The sequence below is a fragment of the Monodelphis domestica genome, chromosome 6 (genome assembly GCF_027887165.1).
Source record: "Monodelphis domestica isolate mMonDom1 chromosome 6, mMonDom1.pri, whole genome shotgun sequence".
Classification (NCBI taxonomy): Eukaryota; Metazoa; Chordata; class Mammalia; order Didelphimorphia; family Didelphidae; genus Monodelphis; species Monodelphis domestica.
Genome location: NC_077232.1, coordinates 179,437,098 through 179,460,147, shown reverse-complemented (window position 1 = coordinate 179,460,147; position 23,050 = coordinate 179,437,098). Strand labels below are relative to the sequence as shown.

Genomic DNA, 23,050 nt, shown 5'->3' with positions numbered 1-23,050 from the left:
AGGCACACATCAGATCCTCTATGATAGATTAACCATGGAGACTAAGCAAAACTAAATGAACCATCATTAGGTCTTTCCTCAGGAGTTCAGAATTTTTTAATGTGGGAAATGTAGACCAGAAATGTTACACATAAAAAGGTAGAATAGGAGAAAATTTAGGAAGATCGAACTTGTTTTTTTTTCCCATGGTTCCATGATTCTCATTGTCTCCCTCCCCTCTTCTCTCCTGCCTCCCAGAGTTGGACAAGTAATTTCCCTGTGTTATACATATATTGAGATCAAACTTTTTAAGACTTTAAAGGAGATAAAATCAATTTTAAAGCCCAGACTTCCAATGCAAGAAGTATCTTCCCACGTCCAAATCATGATATGGACGCTTTTCCCATGACAGGGAAAAAAAAAGCCAAACTTGCTTCATTTCAAAGCAAAGGTGGTCTGGGGAAAAGATAAACTCCTGAGTCACTGGACTGAGAAAGGTTGGAAAAGAGCAAGCAAGAAAGTGGGAGAATCACACAGGCCCCCAAGGAAGCAGTGAATCAGCAAGTTGAAATTAAAAATTCCCCCAGAGGAGCTTCAGAGAGGGAGCTTTTCATTTGTGGCTTAAGGGGAAAACTCTGGTTATGTCTGTCCAATTCACCTACTACTGTATCCTTTAAAAGGCTGCATCCCCAGGTGAGGACCAAAAAGGGTAGTGAAGGAAGGGATTGGGGAAGATCTGGGCTTGTTGAGTGTCCCATGGACAGAGGCATTAGAAGAGGAGTGAAGTTAATTTGCTTCTTACTGTTGGAAATGATCAGCCCTAGTGGTCAGGGATGCCTTTGGGACCAGTTAGTAACCACCAACACAAACAACATTTCTCAGTTTCCTCAGATGTGCAGAGTATGCCCTGGATGCAGCTTTTTGTTTTTCCACCTTTTTACCTTCCATCTTAGAATCAATAGTGTGTATTGGTTCTAAGGTAGAGGAGCAGCAAGGGCTAGGCAATGGGGGTTAAGTGGCTTGCCCAGGATCATATAACTAAGAAGTATCTGAGTCCAAATTTGAACCCAGGACCTGGCTCTCAATCCACTGAGACACCCAGCTGCTCCCCGGTGCATAGTTTAGATAAGTTGCTCCCTCAAATAGCTCATGGTCTAATAGAGCCTGTCTAGTCACAAGGCACTGAGAATTCTGTTATGGAGCCCATGGCAAGGCTGCAGAGAACTAGATTCAGTCCTTTTCTATTCAAGTGCATGATCTCAAAAGGCTAGTTGGTTGTACATCTAACTTTTTTAGCCATGTCCCCACCACCAAGTGGCAGTCATTATAAGCATGATCATAAACAATCCACGTGAGATTAAACTGATTAAACTGCACAGGGAACGATGTTGTGATTCATTCATTTTCTGAAGATCTCAAAGATAAGGGATGGCACAGAGTTAAGAGTCCTGTGCTAAGAATGAAGAGGTCTAGGTTCTAATTCCAGCCAAGGTATCTTACTTGAGGAGGCTTCATTTCCTAAAAACCTGTAGGGCAACAGGTAAGGTCATCTCTGAGGCTCTTTCTGGAGCCTTTATTTTCAGAAAACCTCTTTATTTTAGATTTTCTTGTTGAATACCTTTCTCGAATTCATTTATCTTTTGCTCTGCAAGCAAGTGCAGTATATTAAAATATAATGGAAGTGATGGTTCAAGATCCAACAGGACCTTGAAGTCATTACCCTTAATATCAGCGGTCATTGTTCTAGTGTCTTACTCACAAGAGGGCTGAATGGGGACTGACCCTAGGACATGGGGGAACACTGTAGGCATAGTTTACCCAGCTTTTAGCTGAATATTTGACTCGTCTCTGGTCAACTGCCATGATAGAGATGGGTAGATTTAGAAAGGGGCGAGTGGCTAGATTCAAAGTTTCATTGTTTGTGGCTTAACATCATCATGGAAGGGAAATCTTCAGTGGAATTTCCCAGTTACCTATCATTGTTCCTATGTTGTGTAACATGTTTTAACAGTGACGTAGATGAAAGCACAGAAGGTGAGCTAATCAGATTTGCACATGATACCCCACTTGGAAGCATAGATAATGGATTGGTGACAGACAGAGCCAAGGTCCAAAAAGATCTTGACCAATACAACATGGAGGAGTTATGGTTAAAGAGCAGTTCCTCAGAAAATAATCTGGATTTAGTGAACTCTTGGCTCAATGTTAGTCAATAATAAGAGACTATGGGCCCCTCTCCCCAAGCTAATGTGATTATAGTCTATGTAAATAAGAAGGTCATGGTGTCCAGGACTAACGTGGTGATAGTACTACTAGTCAGACCATATAAGGGGCAGAACATTTAGTTCTATGACCATATTTTAAGAAGTACATTGATAATACGTCTGAATACTCTTCAGAGGATGATAGGATGTCAAAGGGCTTCAAGGACATGCTATATGAAGACTGGTTTGAGGAAGAATTCCAGAAGTATCTAAAATCCTTGATGGCGAGGCAGATTATTTTTTGTAATGTCCTAAACACCTAACAAGGGGGCAACCAAGTGACTCAGACAGGGCACTGGGTCTGGAGTCAGAAAGACCTGGGTTCAAATATGGCCTCAGACACTTAACTGGCTTTGTGACCCCAGGCAAGTCTAGTGGAGAAGATGGCAAACCACTCCAGTATCTTTGTCAAGAAAACCCAAGACTAGTTTAAGCCTGTTATGGCCCACTGGGTCACAAAGAGTTTGAAATGACTGAATGACAACAACAAATACTTAACATGGTGTCTGGCACAGTCTGTGTTATATGCCTTTTGACTTAAGTTTAATTGAGATCAGGATATATGCCCTGGAAAAGAGGAGTCTTAGGGAGACTTGGTGTGGGACCTGTGTTCAAGTAACTGAAGTTTTGTCATATGGAAGAGAGGATAGACTTTTCCTACTTGGTCCTGTTCAGCAAAACAGTGAGCAGGGTGTGGAAGTTATCAAGGGGCAGATGTAGGCTTGATCATGACAAATAGAGCTCTCCAAAAGTAGAATGGGCTATCTTGGGAGGATGGGATATTTTGGGTGGAATCCTTCTTCACTTGAGGTCTTCAATTTAGCTCATAATCTGCTATGTTTTAGAAAGAATTCTAGCCTGATGCAAGTATTCTACCAAGTCATAGCTTTGTCCCCTGGTGTCCATGGACCCCCAAAGGCATGATTTCAGGGGGTTCCCAAACTTAGATGGTGGGAAAATGACATCTTTGTTTTTGCTAACCTCTAACTGAAATTTAACATTTACTTCAATTACTCATCAACATTATTCCAAGAAGGAGTCCATAGGCTTCACCAAACTGCCCAGGGGGGTCAAGGACACCCAAAAGGTGAAGAGCTTGCACTAGATAGTCTCTGAGAGATCTTCCAACCCTGAGGTTCTGAAATTTCCCAGCAGACCCTGGAAGCTGTTGTTAGAAGATCCAAACTGCAAATAATCTGAGCTTGTTTTTTAAACTTCTTGCTTCTTTATCCTAAAAGTGAGAGGCTCTTTACCTCTCTGCATCTGGGTAATAGAAGGTTCTGTGCAGTTGACCAGCAGGGTACTTCATGTGTCAAGATTCCCTTCCTTCCTCAAAGCCATGAAGCTCAGGTTTTCAATGTTCATAGTGCGGATTGCATTAGAGAGAACTGGCTTGCCTGAAGTGTCTGTTATCACACAGATTCCTTTTAGCTTCTGTGTAGTAAGTATGCTGTGCAGAGAAATGAGATCTAGCTAATTTAAAGCATTGGTTAAGCAGGAAGCTTGACTCTGGCCCAGCAACCTGGGAGCCTTGCCTTAGCCCAAGGTCACTTAAACAGCCTATTTATAAATCTGGAGTTTTAATAGAAAGGACGATTGACCCTGAAACTATAGGAAGATGTGGCGAGTGCCTTGATGATACAGACAGACTCTAGGCTATGACCAAGTTGCAGCTGAGAGCAGCAGGGTCTGTGAAGGTCAGGGGGACTTTGAATGCTCTCAGAAAAAAAAAAATCAGTAACCGGTACAAAAAAGCAATTGGGTGGAACTACTAGTTTATTTAAACTCTTGGGCTCTTAACCTGTTAGGCTGTAGCTCATTTAGGTTTTTGCTAAGAAGAACATGGTAAGGGGACATGGAAATCTACTCTCCTAAAATGGAACACTCTTTCCTTCCCTTGCCTCCTATTCCTCTCCGGCCACCTTTTGAAGGGTATATTTAGAAGTATTTCTAGTTTTCTTGGGGTTGTTCCCTATCTTCATTAAATGTTTTTGCAACTTTCCTAGATGAATGGGCCCAGGGAAGCAACTTGATAGTCTCCTAAGTTAAAACCAAACATCATGAAAGAAGAGCTGCAATGATCATCAGAGAAGTAGTTTATGGAGGTGCCATTTTCATCCCACCTTTTGCAGATGAGGAAACTAAGGCAGAGAGAGGTTAGAGAGTTATATATAGGATCTGCTAGTCTGAGGCAGGATTAGAATCCAGGTCTCTGACTCCATTGCCACGGCTATTATATCATGCTATCATTTGGTAGAAAGGAAAGTGCGTTTTGACTAGAAGTCTGACGTCCTGGGTTCTAGTCCTATATCTGTCACCAAACTAGCTGTATGACTCTGGTTAAGTCAGTTTATTCCTCCAGCTCTGTTTCCTAGAAATCTGTAAAATGAGGATAATTTCTCCCACCTCTCAGGGTTATTGTAAAGACCAACTCAGTAACGTGTGGAAAGCATTTTGTAAATCACAAAGCACTGGATGAATATCGTTTGCTCTTCTTCTTGTTGATATCGTTGCCATTATTACAATTTCTACCCTTTGTCCCAGAGTACAGACCAAATCTAATCCCCTGGCCACATTACAGCTCTTCAGATAGCCCAAGGCAGCTTTCATGCCCAAACTCAAGTCAGTCACTTAACCTCTCCGTCTGTGGGTCTTCCTCAGTGGTAAAACGAGGCAGTTGGATTAGGTGATGTGTACGGTCCCTTTCAACTTGGCCCCAGGATGAATCTCTGGCCATGGCAGCTAAAAGCTATGAAGCCCTATCTTGGCCGGGAGGTGGACTCATTGATTGCACAGGTCTTTCTTGTTCCTAACCCCTTTTGATGTGTGGTATTTGCTGTTGAGAAAAAGCACCAGAACGCTGAAGAAAGGGAAAGAGGCTGTACATATGGAGTCAGAAGGAAGAAAAGAGTTTAGGCAGTCTCTGCTTTTTCAGCGACAGGTCCAGAGAGCTTTAGAAGCAGCGAGATCTTCCTCTAAGTCAAAGGCCAAACACGCCATGGGATCTCTGACCCCAAACCCCTCTTCCCTCCACCTTGGGAAAAAGTTCAATTCAAATAGCACCTCCCTATTCAGGGAAAGTTCCGTGCCTGCGGATAGAGACGCAAAGATCAAAAGTAAACAGCCCCTGCCTTCTCCGGAAGAGGGGGGGAAGGAAGAAATGGCCACAGGAACACAGTTCAGTCTATGCCAGATAATCCAGAGTAATTTCAGGAGAGAAAGAAAACAACAGGTGAGGGCTAGACAAGGCAGAGGGTCAGAGCAGAGCCAGCCTGTTATTTCTTCACACCTTCAATCGTTCATTCCCCTGATCAAATAATTGCATGAGTAACGAGTAATTGCATGACTTCTTTTTTACATAAACAATGACACTTCCCCCTGCCCTACCAGAGCCCTCCCTCCAAAACAAAGTCCAGCCGAGTGTAACAGATGGCATGCCTCATTCCACATCTGTAGTCCACCACCTAGGTGTTGAAAGGATGGATTGTTACCACCGGTTTCCTGAAGTCAGAATAAGTCATACGATCATTTATTTCCCCAGCTGAAATAGAAGAAGAGCAAGCGCGACATAAACTTAGGAAAATCAAGAGCCCATTTTTAGAAAATGCCCGTCCTCTGGCTATTTTCAATCAGGACTTCAAAGCATGCAGCCCCATATTGTTGTCCCTTCAACTAGAAGCTGATTTGGGAGCTTCTGTTCTTGGATTAACTCACTTCTCCTTTTCTCTCCTCTGGGCACTGCTGAAATGGAATCTGCCCCACTGGGCACTCCCCTGGGGGACAGAGGCTTTCTGTAGCCTGACCTTTAACCACTTCGTTTCAGGGCGTGATTCTCGCTGCCTTTGTCCGCTGCCTTTGGGGGGGCGGTACCATGGGGCCTCGGAGGAGTAGGGTTCAGCAAGAACGGGGTGGAGGAAATTGAATTGGATTCTCAAGAAGTTGTTAGACACCAAATGGAAATTATCAGGATTTAGAGCTCATTGTCATAAAAGAAAAGAGAGATGGTATTAACATCTCCTGACAGATGCCGCTGCCCCTCCCACAAAGAAAGGGGGGGGGGATGAAAAAGGCTGTCATTTAATTAGCAGAACATTGCTACTACTGGTGATGTCTGTTCATGTGGCTATTTCTGTTCTTAAACCACTCCTGTTTGGGGGAACTCGGGCGTCCGCCGTTGTTTTTTTCCCAAAGCCACAGTGGGGTGCTGTAGCGACAGGATCTCACCATTAACTTTTAATTCCTTTGCTTTCGTTGGTCATTTAACATTATTTAAAAGTATGTTTTGGCTGGTGAATAATGCCTTTGGACTGCATTCAGAATGTGTAAACAGCTGTAGTAAAACTTGCTCTCTTGGAAAGCAAATCTCTGCAGAGGGGCTGCTGGGTAGCTGAGTGGGTTAATGAATGAGCCTTTAACCTTTGCAAACCTGAGTTCAAATCCCTTTTTCAGAAATTAAAAAAAAAAATAGAAGGTCTTAGCTGAAGGGTTGATTTCTTCTTTCTTTTCTTTCTTTCTTTCTTTCTTTCTTTCTTTCTTTCTTTCTTTCTTTCTTTCTTTCTTTCTTTCTTTCTTTCTTTCTTCTTCTTCTTCTTCTTCTTCTTCTTCTTTTTTTTTTTTTTTTTTTTTTTTGCATTCCGGTCTATTGCTTGTTTGTCCAGATCACACAACTACCCAAACAATTTGGCCCAAATCTCCAGGATTGGCAGTTTCTGTTCAAGGGAGGGCCAGTACTGAAATAGCAAGGGTGTTACAGGTCAGAACTGAAGTACATTGGCAAAGATGAATGGGGGAGCTTACAAGCTTACATAGCACCTGCCAGCATTAAGCCTGGCTCAGACCAATGCAATTATTTCCTCACTTTCTCAAGCACTAAATTTGCCCACGACAGAAGAGGGGAAAGAGTTCCCTGGAACCTCTTCAGGTAGCATGCATGGTGGATTAGAATCAGATGCAGTGGTCTGCATTCTATTCATATGCCATACATTGGAGTCTGAGGCTTAGTTCTACTCCATTTGGAAAAGTCTGCTTCTGCAAGAGAGTTAAAATAAATGGGCAGAGACAGACTCTGAGTCAGAAATTCCAGCTTCTGGTTCTATTCTACGTGGATTTTTATGTGGGTGATTTGGGGGTAAAACACTTATGTTTGTGTCTAAATTTCTCCTTTGATGAAATGGGATTACTGCAGTGGAATTATTTCCTACATCCCCTTTCCTGATTTTTCTTCTTTCTTCCTTCCTTCCTTCCTTCCTTCCTTCCTTCCTTCCTTCCTTCCTTCCTTCCTTCCTTCCTTCCTTCCTTCCTTCCTTCCTTCCTTCCTTCCTTCCTTCCTTCCTTCCTTCCTTCCTTCCTTCCTTCCTTCCTTCCTTCCTTCCTTCCTTCCTTCCTTCCTTCCTTCCTTCCTTCCTTCCTTCCTTCCTTCCTTCCTTCCTTCCTTCCTTCCTTCCTTCCTTCCTTCCCTATTTCCTTCCTGTCTCGCATCCTCCCTCCTTTCCCTTTTCCAATGAGAGAAATCAAGATATGAGTATTTCCTCCATAGGTGCTCTACCCTGGCACCTCACAGGTGGCTTGTAGTCTCCTAGAGTTGCCTGGGACACTGAAGGGTTAAGTGGTTTAATCATGATCATACACAGCTAGTGTCTGTCAATCAATATTTGAACCCAGGTCTTCCTAACCTCTCTAGCCACTATATTATGTTGTTTCTCACTTTTACATCCTTCAAAACCATGATATAGGTCATAGGATCAGAGATTTAAGACTGGAAGGACATCTATTCCAATCCCTCATTTCACATGTAAGAAAACAGAGACCCAGCAAGATTAAATGACTTACCCACATCATTTAATTGTAGACCTTTATAGGATCATCCCTCATCTAGTCCAGCTCTGATTTTAGTTTTATTTGTTTTAAACTTTGATGCCTTTTGCTTTTGCATCATGCTTATTTCCAATGACTCCCTTTCCCCTCAGCTATAGTGATCCTTCCCTTGTAACAAAGTTTTCCAATTCCCTGATTTCACAGAAAAGGAAACCAAGTCCCAGGGACATAAAGTAGCTAGCCAGTGGCAAAACTTGGCCCAGAACCTAGCTCTTTTAACTCTTGGTCCAATGCCTTTCACTATGAACAGTGTTTTGAAAATTGATGAGATTCTGTTTGCAAAGCACACAGAAGTCTCTGGGTGAAAGGTGTTCTCTAAATGCAAAGTATTATTGTTGTCAGGGAAATTAATTGACAAGGTACCTATGCTGACCCTAGTTAATTATTATGTAAATTGGATAGTTTGTTGGGTTTATGATTATTTATTGCTATAAGATTACCAACTGGGATTAGATGCTTAGAAGGCCTGGTAGATTCAGTCAAAAATGAGTTTAGATTTAGAACAGTAAGGAACATCAGAAGTCATTTAGTCCATCTCCCTCATCTTAGAGATAAGTGACTTGCCCAGAGTCACACAAGTGGTAGAACTGGGATTTTAATCAGAGTGAGGCAGTCGATTATGTTCTGTGTTCCTAAATTAGGTGAGTGATGACTTTGGAGTTAGAAGACCTGAGTTCAAAACTCACTTCTTATGTTATTAACCTATATGACTTGGAATAAGTCTCTTAACCTCTCTGGACTTCAGTTTCCTTCCTCAATTCCTGAAAATTGAGCAGGTTGAACTAGATATGATTTCTGAATTTCCTTCCACCTCTAAATTTACGGTCTTATCAACCCAGGTTACTGGATTCCAAATCCAGTGCCTTTCTCACTATTCCATGATGCTTCTAGGGCAGCAAGGTGGTATAGTGGAAATCAGGCTAGGGCTAGAGTTAAGAATGAAATTCATGGGGGCAGCTGGGTAGCTCAGTGGATTGAGAGCCAGGCCTAGAGATGGGAGGTCCTTAGTTTAAATCTGGCCTCAGTCACTTCCCAGCTGTGTGACCCTGGGCAAGTCACTTAACCCCCATTGCCTAGCCCGTACCACTCTTCTGCCTTAGAACCAATACACAGTATTGATTCCAAGATGGAAGGTAAGGATTAAAAAAAAAAAAAGAATCAAATTCAAGTGTTTATTAGCTGTGTGACTCTGGATAGGTCATTTAACCCTCCTTGCCTCAGTTTCCTCATCTGTAAAAAATGACCTGGAGAAGGAAATAACAGATCTACTCGGGTATCTTTGCCAAAGAAATGGTAGATGAGGTCAGAAAGTTCAACATGAGTGAAAGGCTGACAGCAACAACATATGATGGTTTTATTAAAGAATTGTTTGACAAAAACCCATCCTCCTGATTCTGTGAGTGGGCTCCATAACTCCTTCAAGCTCACTTTGTGTTTAGGGGTTCTTGACCCTCTTATTAAGACCAAAGCTATGATGTGCTTCTTTTTTTATTTAATTTTCCTGGTCCTATTGTTTGAACTGTAGAAGAATGCTTTGTAGATGTTTTAGAATGATGTAATGAGACTTAGTTTATAAATGTGTCATGGGTGTTCCTCCCCTTCCTGCCCCTCCACTCCCCCCACCCACCCATTCCTCAGGTTCATCAACACCAGGACCGAGGCGAGACCTTCCAGTGCCAGCTCTGTCCTTTTACCTCCTCCCGTCACTTTAGCCTGAAGCTCCACATGAGATGCCATCAGCACTTCCTGAGGACAGAAGCCAAGGTGAAGGAGGAGATCCCAGAAATGGATGTCAAGGGGTCCCCACAGCTCAGTGAAAGTGCTTGTCTGGGACAGCAAAGAGAAGGAGTGGGGACCGAGTTAGTGGGGACTCCAGTCATGTCTAGAACTCCAGAAAGGACTAGCCAGAGCAGTGCTGGGATTCCACCTTTGTTGGTCAAGGAAGAACCCAAGGAAGATAATGGCTTGTCCCCTTCTTTTACCCTGAATGTGGCCGAGAGACCCGTGAACAACACAAAATTGAAAGACACCTCAGACTACGTAGCCAACACTGCATCAGCTTTGTTCAGCCAAGACATCTCTGTGAAGATGGCGTCGGACTTTCTCATGAAGCTGTCAGGTAATTGAGTAGGGCGATACTCCTCTGCTGTGTTCTCTCTTTCTCTCTTCCTGCCTCCTTTCTCTTTGGGTCTCTGAGATACATCTCCTCCCTTCTAAGTGCTCCAATTTTTTGGTATTAGTTAACAAAAGGGTTTTGTTTCTCTTTTCCATTTTTCTTTTCTTTTGCTTTCTCTCTCTCTCTCTCTCTCTCTCTCTCTCTCTCTCTCTCTCTCTCTCTCTCTCTCTCTCTCTCTCTCTGTGTGTGTGTGTGCTTAAGGTGATCATAATGACATTGGGAGCCAAAGCTTTGCCTTGGTCCCGGGCCAGATGCTCATTGTGACCTTGGGTTTCCCATTTACCTTCTCCCTGCTTTGAGTTCTGTAAAATGCCTGGGTGGAATGTATCTGATTTCATCTGTTCTTTGCTATCTCCCTTTTAAAGGCATCTCAGGACAAAGAAATACAGATTAACATTAGGTAGTGTAGATTTTTTTTTTTAATGTGGGGACACCAGAAAGGTTTCCAAAGAAATTCTGAAAGCATGTTACTCTTTTTCATTGACTCCCCTCGCCTGTAGCAAATTATACAAGGGTTTCTTTTTCTCTTTGTCACCATCTTTTTTTCCCCCTTCAGCCTGTTTTGTGATTATTCAGAGGTTAAGCAGTGGTACCAAGATGGGGAGAGGGGAGTGTTTTTGCTGACTCCATTGTTGGTTCGCCAGGGCACGTGGTGAGGTTGCTCAGCAGCTTATGAAGTTTTTTTAAACTAAGATTTAAAATTTTAAAGGCAATGTGGAGGGTGGGGAAAGGTCGGTTGAGAATTGGTTCTGTCTTTCACTGAAGATGGCAGTCCCCAAGATGATTTCCAAATGCCATTTCAGCTCTTTGGAGATTGACAATACCCTTTTAAATGGAGAATAATTGGTCACCGCCTTCCTTTAAGGGGATGTGAGTTGCATTTTACTAAATGTCACTACCAGGTGAATTTGAGGTTCAGTTTCACTTGTGCTTCCCTTTGCTCAGGGAGACTTCAGTCGGGTCTTGTGGAATGGCTTCATGTCCTCATCGACCCTGATCTTTGCTTCTCAGGGGAGTGCTAAGACTTACCTTGGAAAGAATCAGAAGTGGGAAATGGAATATAAGGCGTAGAAGAAATTGACTGAAGGCAGAAGGAAGGGGGAAGAGGGTAGGAGTTATTACAATACATCAAAAGCCTAGAAGATTGAGGACCATCCTACCTTGAGATTAATGATGCTGTAGGAGTTAGTCATCTAATAGAAACATTTCTCGTGGAGTTAAAAAAGTTGCTGCATTGTTTAAAAGGATATGTTGTTTTAATTCATCTAGATTTGAAAATAGTAGTAATTTGGTGCATGTGTTTGTGTGCATGTATGTGAGTGCATGTGTGTGTGTGTGTGTGTGTGTGTGTGTGTGTGTGTGTGTAGTTGGGAGGAGGACAGGCAAATGCCTGGATGGACCTATGATTTCATCAGGATTTATAGTTCCTGGTATGGAAATTCACCCCACTGATAGGGATTACCAGTTTGTCATAATTTAGCCTTAGTTGTTTGGGACACTGAGCAGTTAGGCACTCACAGACAAACAGCTAGTTTGTATTAACAGAAGAACCTGAATCCAGCTTTTTACCATGATTTTATAGTCTTTCTTCTGTGCTCTCCTTTTACAGTCTTCTCAGTTATTTTGAATATCATCCCCCAGAAGATCCAATTTCCCTTTTGACAGCCTCGCTTGATGATATATGGCAAATGGTGCTTTTTTTTTTTTTGGGCTCACTGAATCTAATCCCAGGGAAAGTGGTGTATCACACAGGTGTCAAACTCATGCCCAAACCAGATTAAAATGTCATCAGGAAATATTTGACAAAATTAATTAAAATACAAGAAAATATACAGAACGTTAGTTTGTGGTTTTCTAAGTCACACGCCTCCTGGGGGCATTTCTATTTACATTTGACACCACTGTAGAGTATATAGAGTAGATAGAACATGGAGATGGAGTCAGGAAGACCTGGGTCCAAACCCTACTTCAGAAACCCACTAATCATCTAAGGCATTTAATCTCTCTGGACCTCTCAGTTTTCTCACCTATAAAAAGAGGAGGCTGGACTCATTGGCTCCTCCAGTTCTTTCCAGCTCTAAACCTATAATTCTACAAAACGACCTGTTTCTGCATTCAAGCTTAGAAAAAGGCGGAATTTGCTTTTCTTAGAAGACTTTATGAACCCTGACTTTATAAATGTCAAGGAATAGGAAAGATAGAGGTGGTTAAGCCCACGAAGGGCAGCTTTAAAAGTGGGGGGCTTACTCCTTGTAAGTGAAAAACTGATGGATGCATGGTGACGCTCTCATACTGAGTTCAGATATGTCTTTCTCAAAGACATGTAAGACGTCATGCCGTAAGTGGCTCCAGACCTCAGCTGGGGCCAACAGTAGATAAGAGGGCTTGTTATGGCTGCCCAGAGCATAGAAGCAGAAGGGGGGAAAGCCTGCTCCAAGCCAGAAGAAAGGGAGAGAAGGGGAAGGGGTTGTTACCCAGAACCTCTGTATCCTGAGCTAATGTTTTTCAATTAGCAGCAGACTAGGAGCTGTTTACAGTTCGGCAGACTGCTATGTCTTTGCCCACTGATATATTGGCATCAGAAAACAGATACAAATATGCACTATTTATGCAAAAGACCCATGCAGTTATTTTATGGTGACTTACTAGAGGTCCAGGAACCTGACTTGTATGCACTGTTACCTAGCAACATGTTATAAAGTCACTGGGGGAGTGAGATGCATCTGTAATTTTTTTTGCGCATATTTGGATGTAAATGGAAACTTGGTGAATGTGGCAGTACTACCCAGGGGAAGGGGTGTTCCTTTCAAAGGAAAGGAATATGCTTTTCTGGAGGGATTTGCATCCAGCCACAGAGTTGGTGGTGCTCTGCCTCCCCACAGGGCTTCAATTGAGGTGTGGAATGCACTGAGTGGTACCTGGCAGTTTCTGTGAATGCCTGCTTCCCAGACCAGGAGGCGAAATTTCCCTGGCCTGCTGCCCAAGTCTTCAGCTCTTCCTGCCATCCCAAGTAGTAGCCTGCTTGTTCCTTACGCAGGGCCCCGTCTCTTGGCCTCATAAGGGCGCTATTGTTCTCCTGCCGAATTTTCAGCCGGGCTCCCCCAGTGCACCTGCTGCGACTATAGGGTGCAGCTGTTTGCTCGCACGCAGTCTGTGAGTGGCTGTGCCAGTCAGACCACTGTCTGTGCACACTAGAAAACAGTGACAAATTCAAACATGTGGATACCTACTTGTTCCATTAAAAAGGGGTGGGGGGAAGAAGGGGAACAGACCCAAGAGGAGAGAGCCCCATAATTAGCGACGATCTTGTTCCTCGGTCTTAAAGTGAAGTAAAAAAAATTACCTAATGATGGCACATGGGCTTAAAATTGGAGCATGGGAAGCTGTTCCAAATTGATCCCCAACTCCCATGTTTTTAGGTTTATTAGTTTTGGGAGCAGTAATGATGACAAGACAAATATAATCCCTTCCTTGAACCACTTTCGCCCTTCGTGAGTTCCCCTTTCTCCCCACTGGACCCACATTGAGTTCTTTTCCTCCCAATCTTCTAGTATCCTTGGAAGAAGAATGGCATTTGTTAGAAGTGATGATTCTCCAGGCTTTGCTGCTTATAATTGACCAGACTAGAAGCAGGCACACTGCTAACCTCATCATCGCTTCTCTAGGTTTGGGGAAAATCTGATCTGTTGCCTTGAAATAAGACTTGGAGCCTTTGAGATTCTGATCTGTATTCCTAATACGACACTGTCACCTCACATGTTTGAATCTACCTTAGGAGCACAAGAGCAAGGGTGAGAACAGGGAGAGGCTCGTCCCTGAGGTGAGTGGCTGGATGGATGGAAAGCAAGCTGCTACTGTGGTTTAGTGCTTACCCGTCAACCAGTGCTCTTTCTTGTAAAGTGATGTTTTCTTTGCTAGTTCGTGGTGCTCATGTGAATGAAGGCTCTACAGGAATATTTCAGGGCCACTAGTGCTTTCTTCTCCACTGTAAACGATTAAATAGAAAATTACATTTGGTAGGTATGGCCAACTTTGGGCATGAACAGTGACTTCAATTTCTCTATTTTGCTTGAAAATTTTCCCAACCCCTCTTTTAGCCCAGGATGTTCTATTACCACATCATGGTTGAAACACCAAATCCCAGGACTTCCCATGGCCATATTGGTTTGGTAAATACTATTATAAGTGCATGCTTAATTAGACCTTTTTTTTTAACCAGTGATTATATCAATGGATATTCCACCTTCTAAGCTCCTGTATGTTCCCATAGCATTTACAGAAATGTGTTTTAAGTACTCCTCTCTTCTGTCTCCCATCTTTGACTGAAGGAGAAAGAAGGCAGGGTGAAGTGTGGTGAGGCCAATGTGCAGGACAGCGAGTCTAGCCTGGGTCAGACATATTCCAAGAGCCCATGTTCTTCCTTGTGAGAGGGGCATCTGATGGGATTCAGTAGAAGGTCAGATAATATAAGGTCCATCATGAGCTTCAAGATCTACTAAAATTCAAAAGATGAGAAGAATGAATCCTAATTGTGGGGTGCATCTCAGGAGGTCAACTGAAAACTGTGTTTGGAAAACCCTCTTTTATCTCTCTTGGTATAAATGATGCTTTTCAAGATATAAAATGTTATTCTCACTCTCCAAACTGTATCTTTGTAGTTGACAGCATCTTGGCACATTTACTATAAGACTGAAATGGTATTTTAGTTCCTGGTTTTCCAAAATTAAAAATACAAATGATTTCAGCTAGTTTAAATCTGGAAAGTGGCACATAGGGGAAAAAAATTAAGTCTTCCAGGTTGTGCATTTTTGACAAAATGAAGACCCAAATCTTCCTAATTGGGAAGGTGACCTTTTTCTTTTGGGCAAACATCTGGCCACTTGACTTCAACATAGTGTTTTCAAAGCAAATGGTGAGAGTATTGTGTCATAAATCATTGTTTTTGCATATAGAAAGACAAGTTCAAATCCAGCATCTGATATGTACTTACTGGGTGACCCTGGGCAAGGGCATTTAGCTCCTAGTGCTCCAAGCAGCTTGTTAAGATTATTCATGAAAGGGGTTTTCTTGGGTTGTTCTTGAGCTTAAGGAAATCACAGGTTTGGGAAAACAAGAATAACAACATAACCGAACTCCAAAACAAATGGGGACTAGGTAAAATGGTGGTCACAGAATCTCAGAATTGGAAAGTAACTTAAAGACTTTCAAAACCAAGCTGTGTCTGAATGAGAATCCTCAACAAGTGGCTATTTAGCCTCTGCTTATTGCTGGGGAGTTGTCTTCTGAGGCATTCATTCCATTTTGGACAAGTCATTTAACCCTGTTTGCCTTAGTTTTGTATGATTGAAAATCTGTTACCCTAAAAAAAATACATATTCCAAGAGCCCACTGACATCTTGTCATTACGTACTTCCTGTAGAGAGGATAAAGGGCGAGGGCTTTGGAGGCTCTCTCTCTCTGATGTAGAATCAGCATTGATGGTGGTGAGGGGGGTTGACTAAAAAATGGCCAACCAGCCATGGGCACATGGTCTTTATTTTGTATCTTCTTTATTCCTTGATTTCTAATGATCATTAATACATCTCTTAGAATATAATATTATTATTGAGATTTAATTTTAACTTTTAGAATTTCCTTATCTGTCAAATGAGCTGGGGAAGGAAATGGAGAACCACTCCAAAACCCTGAATGAGCTCACAAAGAGTTGGACACCACTGAAAATGACTGAGAAATAATTAGGAATATGTTCTTGATGTCTTGCCTAAAGTAGCCTCTCTTTATCTTTTATCCATTGTTCCTTCTGCTCTTTAGAGCCAACAGAACAGATCTAATACCTGTTGCACAAGAGAACCCTTTGATACCTTAAGGCAGTGGCAGTTCCACCATAAACTTTTTTTACTTCTCCAGACTAACTGCTGCTAGAACTTTGAGCATGACCTCATACCCTTGGCTCTCTTACCTTCTTGGTAATGATTCTCTGGATGATGTCTTGCCAAACCCTTTCCTTCCTAAATTCCTGGTTCTCCAATTGATCACCATAGTCTAGATGCAGTATGACCCTGCAGGGCAGAGTACTGCCTTGATACTATGACCTTCCTCATCCTGGACACTGTTTCACTTGATGGAGGAGTCACACCACATTAGGTTTTGGGATCCCCCCCCCAAACCCTGTCACTGTTGAGTCATTTAGTTTGTGGTCCACTAAAGTCAGACCAGCTGCTGCCTTGTGCTGGGAAATTGGATTTCTTTGTTTGAATGGAAAATTTAACTATTTAGCTAAATTTAAAATGCAGCTGTATATTTCCTCATAATTGGAGGACCTTTTAAAACATATTTGTGCCATGCAGAAACCTTTTGGTGGCATATAAGTTTTTCGTTTGCAGTTCTTCCTCCTAGAGCTCATAGGCTTCTAGATTCAGGCTTTTCAGTGATATCAAACTGCCTATGGCCATACCATTATCTTGGTTTAGCTTTGGTTCAATGTTTGAAGAGAGAGAGAGAAAACCATCACATTGTGGTCTTGTCACCCAGGGCTCATTAACAATGCTAACAATCTGGCAGTCCAATGAAGAGCATTGGTTCTATATGAATCGACTACACTGAACAAGCCTTCTTCCAAGTGACGGTCATCCTTGGGCACTGGCCACACTTCCATTCAGGCCTTGGGGAGACAGATGCCTGTGGTAGCCTCTCCGTGGCCACACTTGGAATCTGCTTCTGCCAACTGAATGATTCTGGATAACGTCCTCCATCCTCTTCACTTGTAACTTCTCTTTCAGTGGGGCTATCTGTATCTCTAATGTTATAGCCATTCCCTGATGATAGGACTAAAATTTTATGGGGAAGAAGATGCATTCATAAATTTCATAAAAGTAGGTGGCATGGTTCAGGGCACTGGACTTCAAGCCAGGAAGGTCTGGGTTCAAATTCTGAATTAGATACCTAGTGGCTGGGTGACTCTGAGCAAGGCACTCAACTAGTCTGGAACTCAGACTATAAAATGAAGGGGTTAAATTTGAGAACCGCTATGATCTTTTCCAATTCCAGGAAGGATGGAAGGGAATATGCATTTTATTAAGCACCTACTGAGTGCCAGGCACTGTGCTATGCACTTGACAAACTCCTGGGAAATAGGTACCATTATCATCCTCATTTTACACCTGAGGAAAATGAGACAGGCAGAAGCTAAGTGACTTGGCTCAGGTTCCCAGGGCTGCTAAATGTCTAAAGCTGGATTTGAACTCAGATTTCCTGACTCTAAGTCCAGCGCTCTATCTTCTGTGCCAGCTAGCTGTTTTTAACCTCTGGGTCTATGATCTTATGAATCTCCTTTGATTGAAATATGCTAAAAATAGGAACTTATGACATTCTCACAAAGGTTTCTCAGTCCTCTCCGTGGGGGAGTATATCATAGTTGCCCAGTAGACATGCTACTACATTCATTCATTCATTCACTGAACAAAGATAGGAACCTACTCTGTGTAAGGGACTGTACTGGCTGCAGTGAGAATACAAAGAAGAAGGCATTTGGCTGAGGCATAGAAGGGCAGAGGTAATTAAAATATAGAGTGAGGTTGGAGTTAGATACACCTCAGATGAATGGAATCTTTGTTACCTCTCCCAGACTCCCAGAGTAAAGGAATAGCAATAGGCATATACAGAACTCAGCCTCTGACTGTTTTGTCTGTTTTTACAAAGCTAGCCAGATTTTTTCAGCACCCTGTCCTCTCTTTGATGTTAAGTTAGATGCGTTCGATTTGGAACTTCATGAATGTTTTTAGCCTAGGAATTTTGCTAGTAACATGCCCTGCCTAGCAATAACTTAGGTTAGTACTTGCACCAAACAGTATTCCTTTGTTCCTAAGGCTGACCTCTATACCAGGAAGATCTGGGTTCCAGGCTTGCTACATCCTGGCCTCGTGACCCTGGACAGTCACTAAACCTCTCTGTATTCTATGAATCTTTAAGGAGCAGAGTGGGCACTACTCTGCTGTGAGAGTAGACATTCCTCTCTCCCTCCAGCCTCTCAGCGCTGATGAAATCGTAGTTGATGTCCAAAATACAAATATCAATTTGTGTCAAATATCAATTGATATCAAAATATCAAACAAAAATCAAATATCAATACCAATGCCAATTTATGGCTAAGCCCTACTGGGCAGCTAGGTGGCACAGTGGATAGAGTGCAGACCTACAGCCAGGAAGATTCATCTTCCTGAGTTCAAAACTGCCCTCAGATACTTATGGTGTGACTCTGGGGAAGACCCTGCTGGTCTCAGTTTCCACAACTATAAAATGAACTAGGAAAGGAAATGGCAAAAATCATTCCCATTTAGCTTCCAAGAAAGCCCCAAAAGTGGTCACAAAGATTGGACATACCTGAATGGCAGTAACAAAAGTGCTTCCCCTTCTCCCTCCAGTGGTACTTAAAAAAAAAAAAACCTTTCAGGTATTTATATGTATTCCATATAGAAATGTCATCTAATTCGATTGAATTAACATTTTGGGCCATAGATTCAGATGTGGAAGTGTCTTCATTGTTCATTTAATGAATGCAAACAAGCCCCCTCGTTCTATAGTTTAAAAAACTGAGATGAAGAGAAATTAAATGTCTCTCCTACATCCTCAGGCTCTAAATCTATTATTCTTTTCACTGCCCTCTGGTGCCTCCCACATACAAGACAACATGCCAGCCACTGGGAAGGAAGGAAACATCAAAGGCCTCCTTTCTACCAGTCACTGTGTAAAACAGGTTACCAATATGTCATTTGATCTTCACAAAGACCTTTGGAGGCAGGTGGTGTTATTACAATTTTTATGATGGAGGAAACTGAGACAGATAGGTGACTGGCCCCAGGTCACAGAATTAGTGTCTGAGGCCAAATTCAAATTCAGGTCTTTCTTACTCCCAGTACTTGAACCTCTGTGCCACCTAGCTTCACTGGAGATGAAAACACAAAGGAAAAATAGTCCTTGACCACAAGTTGTTTATATACTCCTGGGAGAGTGCAGTATTTATACAGATAAACAAGTATCAAATAATTTGAGACAAGAGAGAACTAGGAAGATCCAGAAATCTTTCTTTTAGGAGCAGAGAGGTGCTAGCTTCCTCCTGAGATGATGATCTGATAGTGAGAAGAGCTTATTAAATAAGAAAAGTATATTTAGAAGAAGGAAAATTAGTCATTTATCTTAGGTAAGATTAATTTAAAAAGGCAAAATAAAATTTGAACTGAATTCCTTTCCCCCATTACACCCCAGGACAGCTTTTGTTCCTATTCATACCTAGGCTTAAAACTTTAGAATTCTTTTAAACTCATTCCTCTTTCCATTTCCCTATAGTCACTAAATCCTGTTGCTTTTTCCTTGCACATTATATCTGAAATCTATTCCTACTGCTCTTCCCACTGCTGTGCTAGTCATTCTTTCACACCTTGATTGGAGTGGGAAGACTCACTTCAATCAGTGTTGTATACTACCTCCAAATTAGTCTTTCTAAAACTTTCATCATTGCCATTTCCTTGCCCTAAACCATATTGATAAAGTCCAGACTCTTCTGCCTGGTTTGGTAGGCTATCTATCCATAATCTGATTTCACTCTCCCTAGTCAAACTCATTTCCCACTATTCTGTAGCACACAATTTCAACTTTAACCAAGTTAGTCTTTTCCCTAGACTTTAAATAGATTATGAGCTTTTTTGTTTCATTTTTCCTGATATTAGTCACTTGCCTAAATGCTCTTCTTCCTCCCCATCCCTCTTTAGCTTGTCTAAACCCTACCAGTCCTCTAAGGCACAGATCAAGTCAAACATCTTGTGTCATGAGGAGTCAGAATTGTTAGAGGATGTGCTAGTTGCTCTTAATTAGTAAGTTTGAAAAAATGGAAGGCTAGCCTCATGAACTCTAATTGTTTCTTGGCAGTAGATTTATCTCAGTGATGGTGAGCCTTTTGGGGGGAGGTGATGTGAGAAATGTCCTTAGGTGAAGGGGAGGGGAGCAGCCTGGCCCCTCATCCCTCTGGCTTTCTAGTAATGAACTCTGGCAAACTCTGTGCTAGGGCAATGACACACATGCCCACAGAGAGAACTCTGAGTGCCCCCTCTGGCACATGTGCCATAGGTTCACCACCACTGATTTATCTGAGAGCTATCATTTGGTGACTAGAAATATGGTAGGATTTTTTTCATAGATACTTCTTTCTCTCCCCCACAAAAAGACTGACCTTAAGTATGAATCATTAAAAAGAGAGGAGATGAGGTTTTCAATCTAGCTTTCTATGTTTACTATAATTTTAAGTCAAAATAGCACCAGTTATCTAATTAAACAGTCATCATTTATTATAAGTACCTTAAAGGACAAATACAGTATATTACAAGAGTTTTTAAAAATAGAAATACTTAAGTGCAAAGTGAAAAGAACTTTTTAATTTTAATTTTCACTTTTATCAATCCCTAACTAATTAAATTTTGACTTTTCTATTCCCAGAGAACTTTTTACTTCTCTCATCTTTAATGCTTCCAGGTGTTGAAAAAGCCTTTGGTCCTTGACCTTAACAAAGCTGCCTTCAGTTTAGGTGATAGGTGGCTTCACCATTATTAACTGAAACTTGTTGATAGTACAGCTGCTTCTTGCTGATGCTTAATTCTTATTAAATAGTCATTCCTTCTTCTCAATGAAAATTACCTTGTTAATCTCAAGGAAACTTACTTTCATCCCTTATTCCTAGATTTTTCTTGGTCCAGGTCAGAAATATTCTAAAAAATAGAGGAAAAAGAAATCATACCACAGCTCTTTCATCTCATTTGGCCCTCCCTCTTTCTGTAAAGTTTGTAGTCACCCAATGATTATTTCCTTCAGGAAGAAGTTACCTTAGCAACCAATTTACTAACTCCCTCAACTTCAACCGCTATCTCCCCAAAGCTTTTATCTGTGCTCTGTTAGCACTGAATTGCTTCTTTGCTCAGTCCTGCAGTGTTACAATCTGCTTTGTCAAGGAGTCAAAAAACCACATCTGAGCAAAAAAAAAAAGTTTTTCAACAAGGTTTACAGAGATTTCCTCACCGAGGAAAAGGTTTGGTGTTCAAGGACAGTGTGACAAATGGTAGCAAGAGGGCTCTATTTGTCTCTTAATTACCAGTAATCAGCCTCTTAGAATTGGAAACGGGAAAACTATTCTCCATCCAGATAACCCTTTTAACTTTGGCACCAATGTTTATTATCCCATATTTTAGTCTAGCTCTCCATTATTTCAAAAAGTTGATTCTTATTCCTTAAGATGGTAGCCCTCCCAAGTGATTTTTACCAGTTTTTGACCAGAGAATATGCCTTCAATGCTGAGGACCAAGAAAAAGAAGATGATAAAATAGATGCTTTCTTAAAAAGAGAACACCTCTCTCCTCCCGCCTTCCAACACATTGCCAAAGCCACATCTCTGGAATCAGTCAAAGCAGCTGTTGTGAGATACATTTACCAACCAGTCTTTAGGCAGTCTTAGAGACTTAGTGGGGAGGGAGAGAGTTCTATGTGAGAACAGAATTAAAAAAGACAATATCATTTTCAATGAGCCACAATCTATAGCTATTCCCTTAGCAAATTCTGAAAAACTAAATAGAGAAAATTGCTCTTCAGTTCATACATTTTGCATCACTGGGTTCTGGGGGGGGGGTTTCCCCCCTTTTACACTAGGATAATAAAAAGCTAGCAATTTTGCAGTCATGTCATTAATTTCAAAGTGTAGGTTTCATAGAGCTGCTGTCAGTATAAATATTTCTGATCACTTAGAGATTTATTTGCAGGCATGGTAGCCTTCAGATGTGCATTTTCCTACTTTCCATCTAGCCTTTTAATTGTGAATTAAGTACAAAAGGTCAATGGTGTTGCAAATTAAAGGTCAGGCAAATAAGTCTCCCAAATCCTTCTTTGCTATACCATGAGATTCATCTCTGTTCTTCTGGTAGGTTGCTTAGTTTTCTGCTTAAGGATTCTTTGACAGATCAGAATGAAAACCAGATACTTCCTGCCTTCCAAAATGAACAATTCAGAGGGATACAATTTGACCAGCTTTGTTCTTCTACCGTCTTATCCAGGAAACTTCCTCCTATGGGTATTGGGGTCTTTAGAGGAATGCTATCAGTCTACTTTGGCTTTCCCACATACAAAGTTCCATCTCCACCTTGCTATGACTTTGCACTGACTGTTTTCCTATGGATGGATCACTTGTACCAACTCTTAGAATTTCCAGCTTGCTTTCAGACTCAGCTCAGGTACCATCCCATTTCATCCCACCAGGAAACCTTTCTTGGTCCTCCCAGGTACTAGCACCATCTTCTCTAAGGGTATCTAATATCTACTCTGTATATATCTCGTATGTCCTGACTTTATATGTGGTCACTCTCATTAGAATGTAAGCTTCTTGAGGGCAGAGTCATTTTTGCTTTTGTTTTTGCTTTCCTCACCTACATTTAGCACAGCGTCTGGAATATAGTCAGTACTTTATCGATTGATTGATTGATTGATTGATTCACAATGACAGTGATCTAGTTAAAAAGTCCAATTTTTGAAACATCAGAAGCATTTCTCCCAAAATACAACATTCCAAACTCCTGCTAAGGGTTGAGCTTAGATACAAATGGTTTACCTCAATTTGAGGTAAATGTGACAAAGCCTGCTTTCCTTGAGAGGTTTCAGTGCTGACCACTTCCTACCATCCTACTACCTCCCTATTAAAATGTTATAGCAACTGGGAAAGGGAAAATGT

The 23,050-nt window shown here is 41.7% G+C and overlaps 1 protein-coding gene across 1 annotated transcript in view; it reads left to right on the top strand.

Annotated features, from left to right (window-relative positions):
• ZNF827 (zinc finger protein 827) overlaps window positions 1–23,050 on the top strand; it is a 258,728-nt gene that overhangs the window by 63,080 nt on the left and 172,598 nt on the right. The window contains 1 exon segment of the mRNA XM_007496260.2: window positions 9,756–10,236. Within this exon segment, the coding sequence (XP_007496322.2) occupies window positions 9,756–10,236 (481 nt within the window).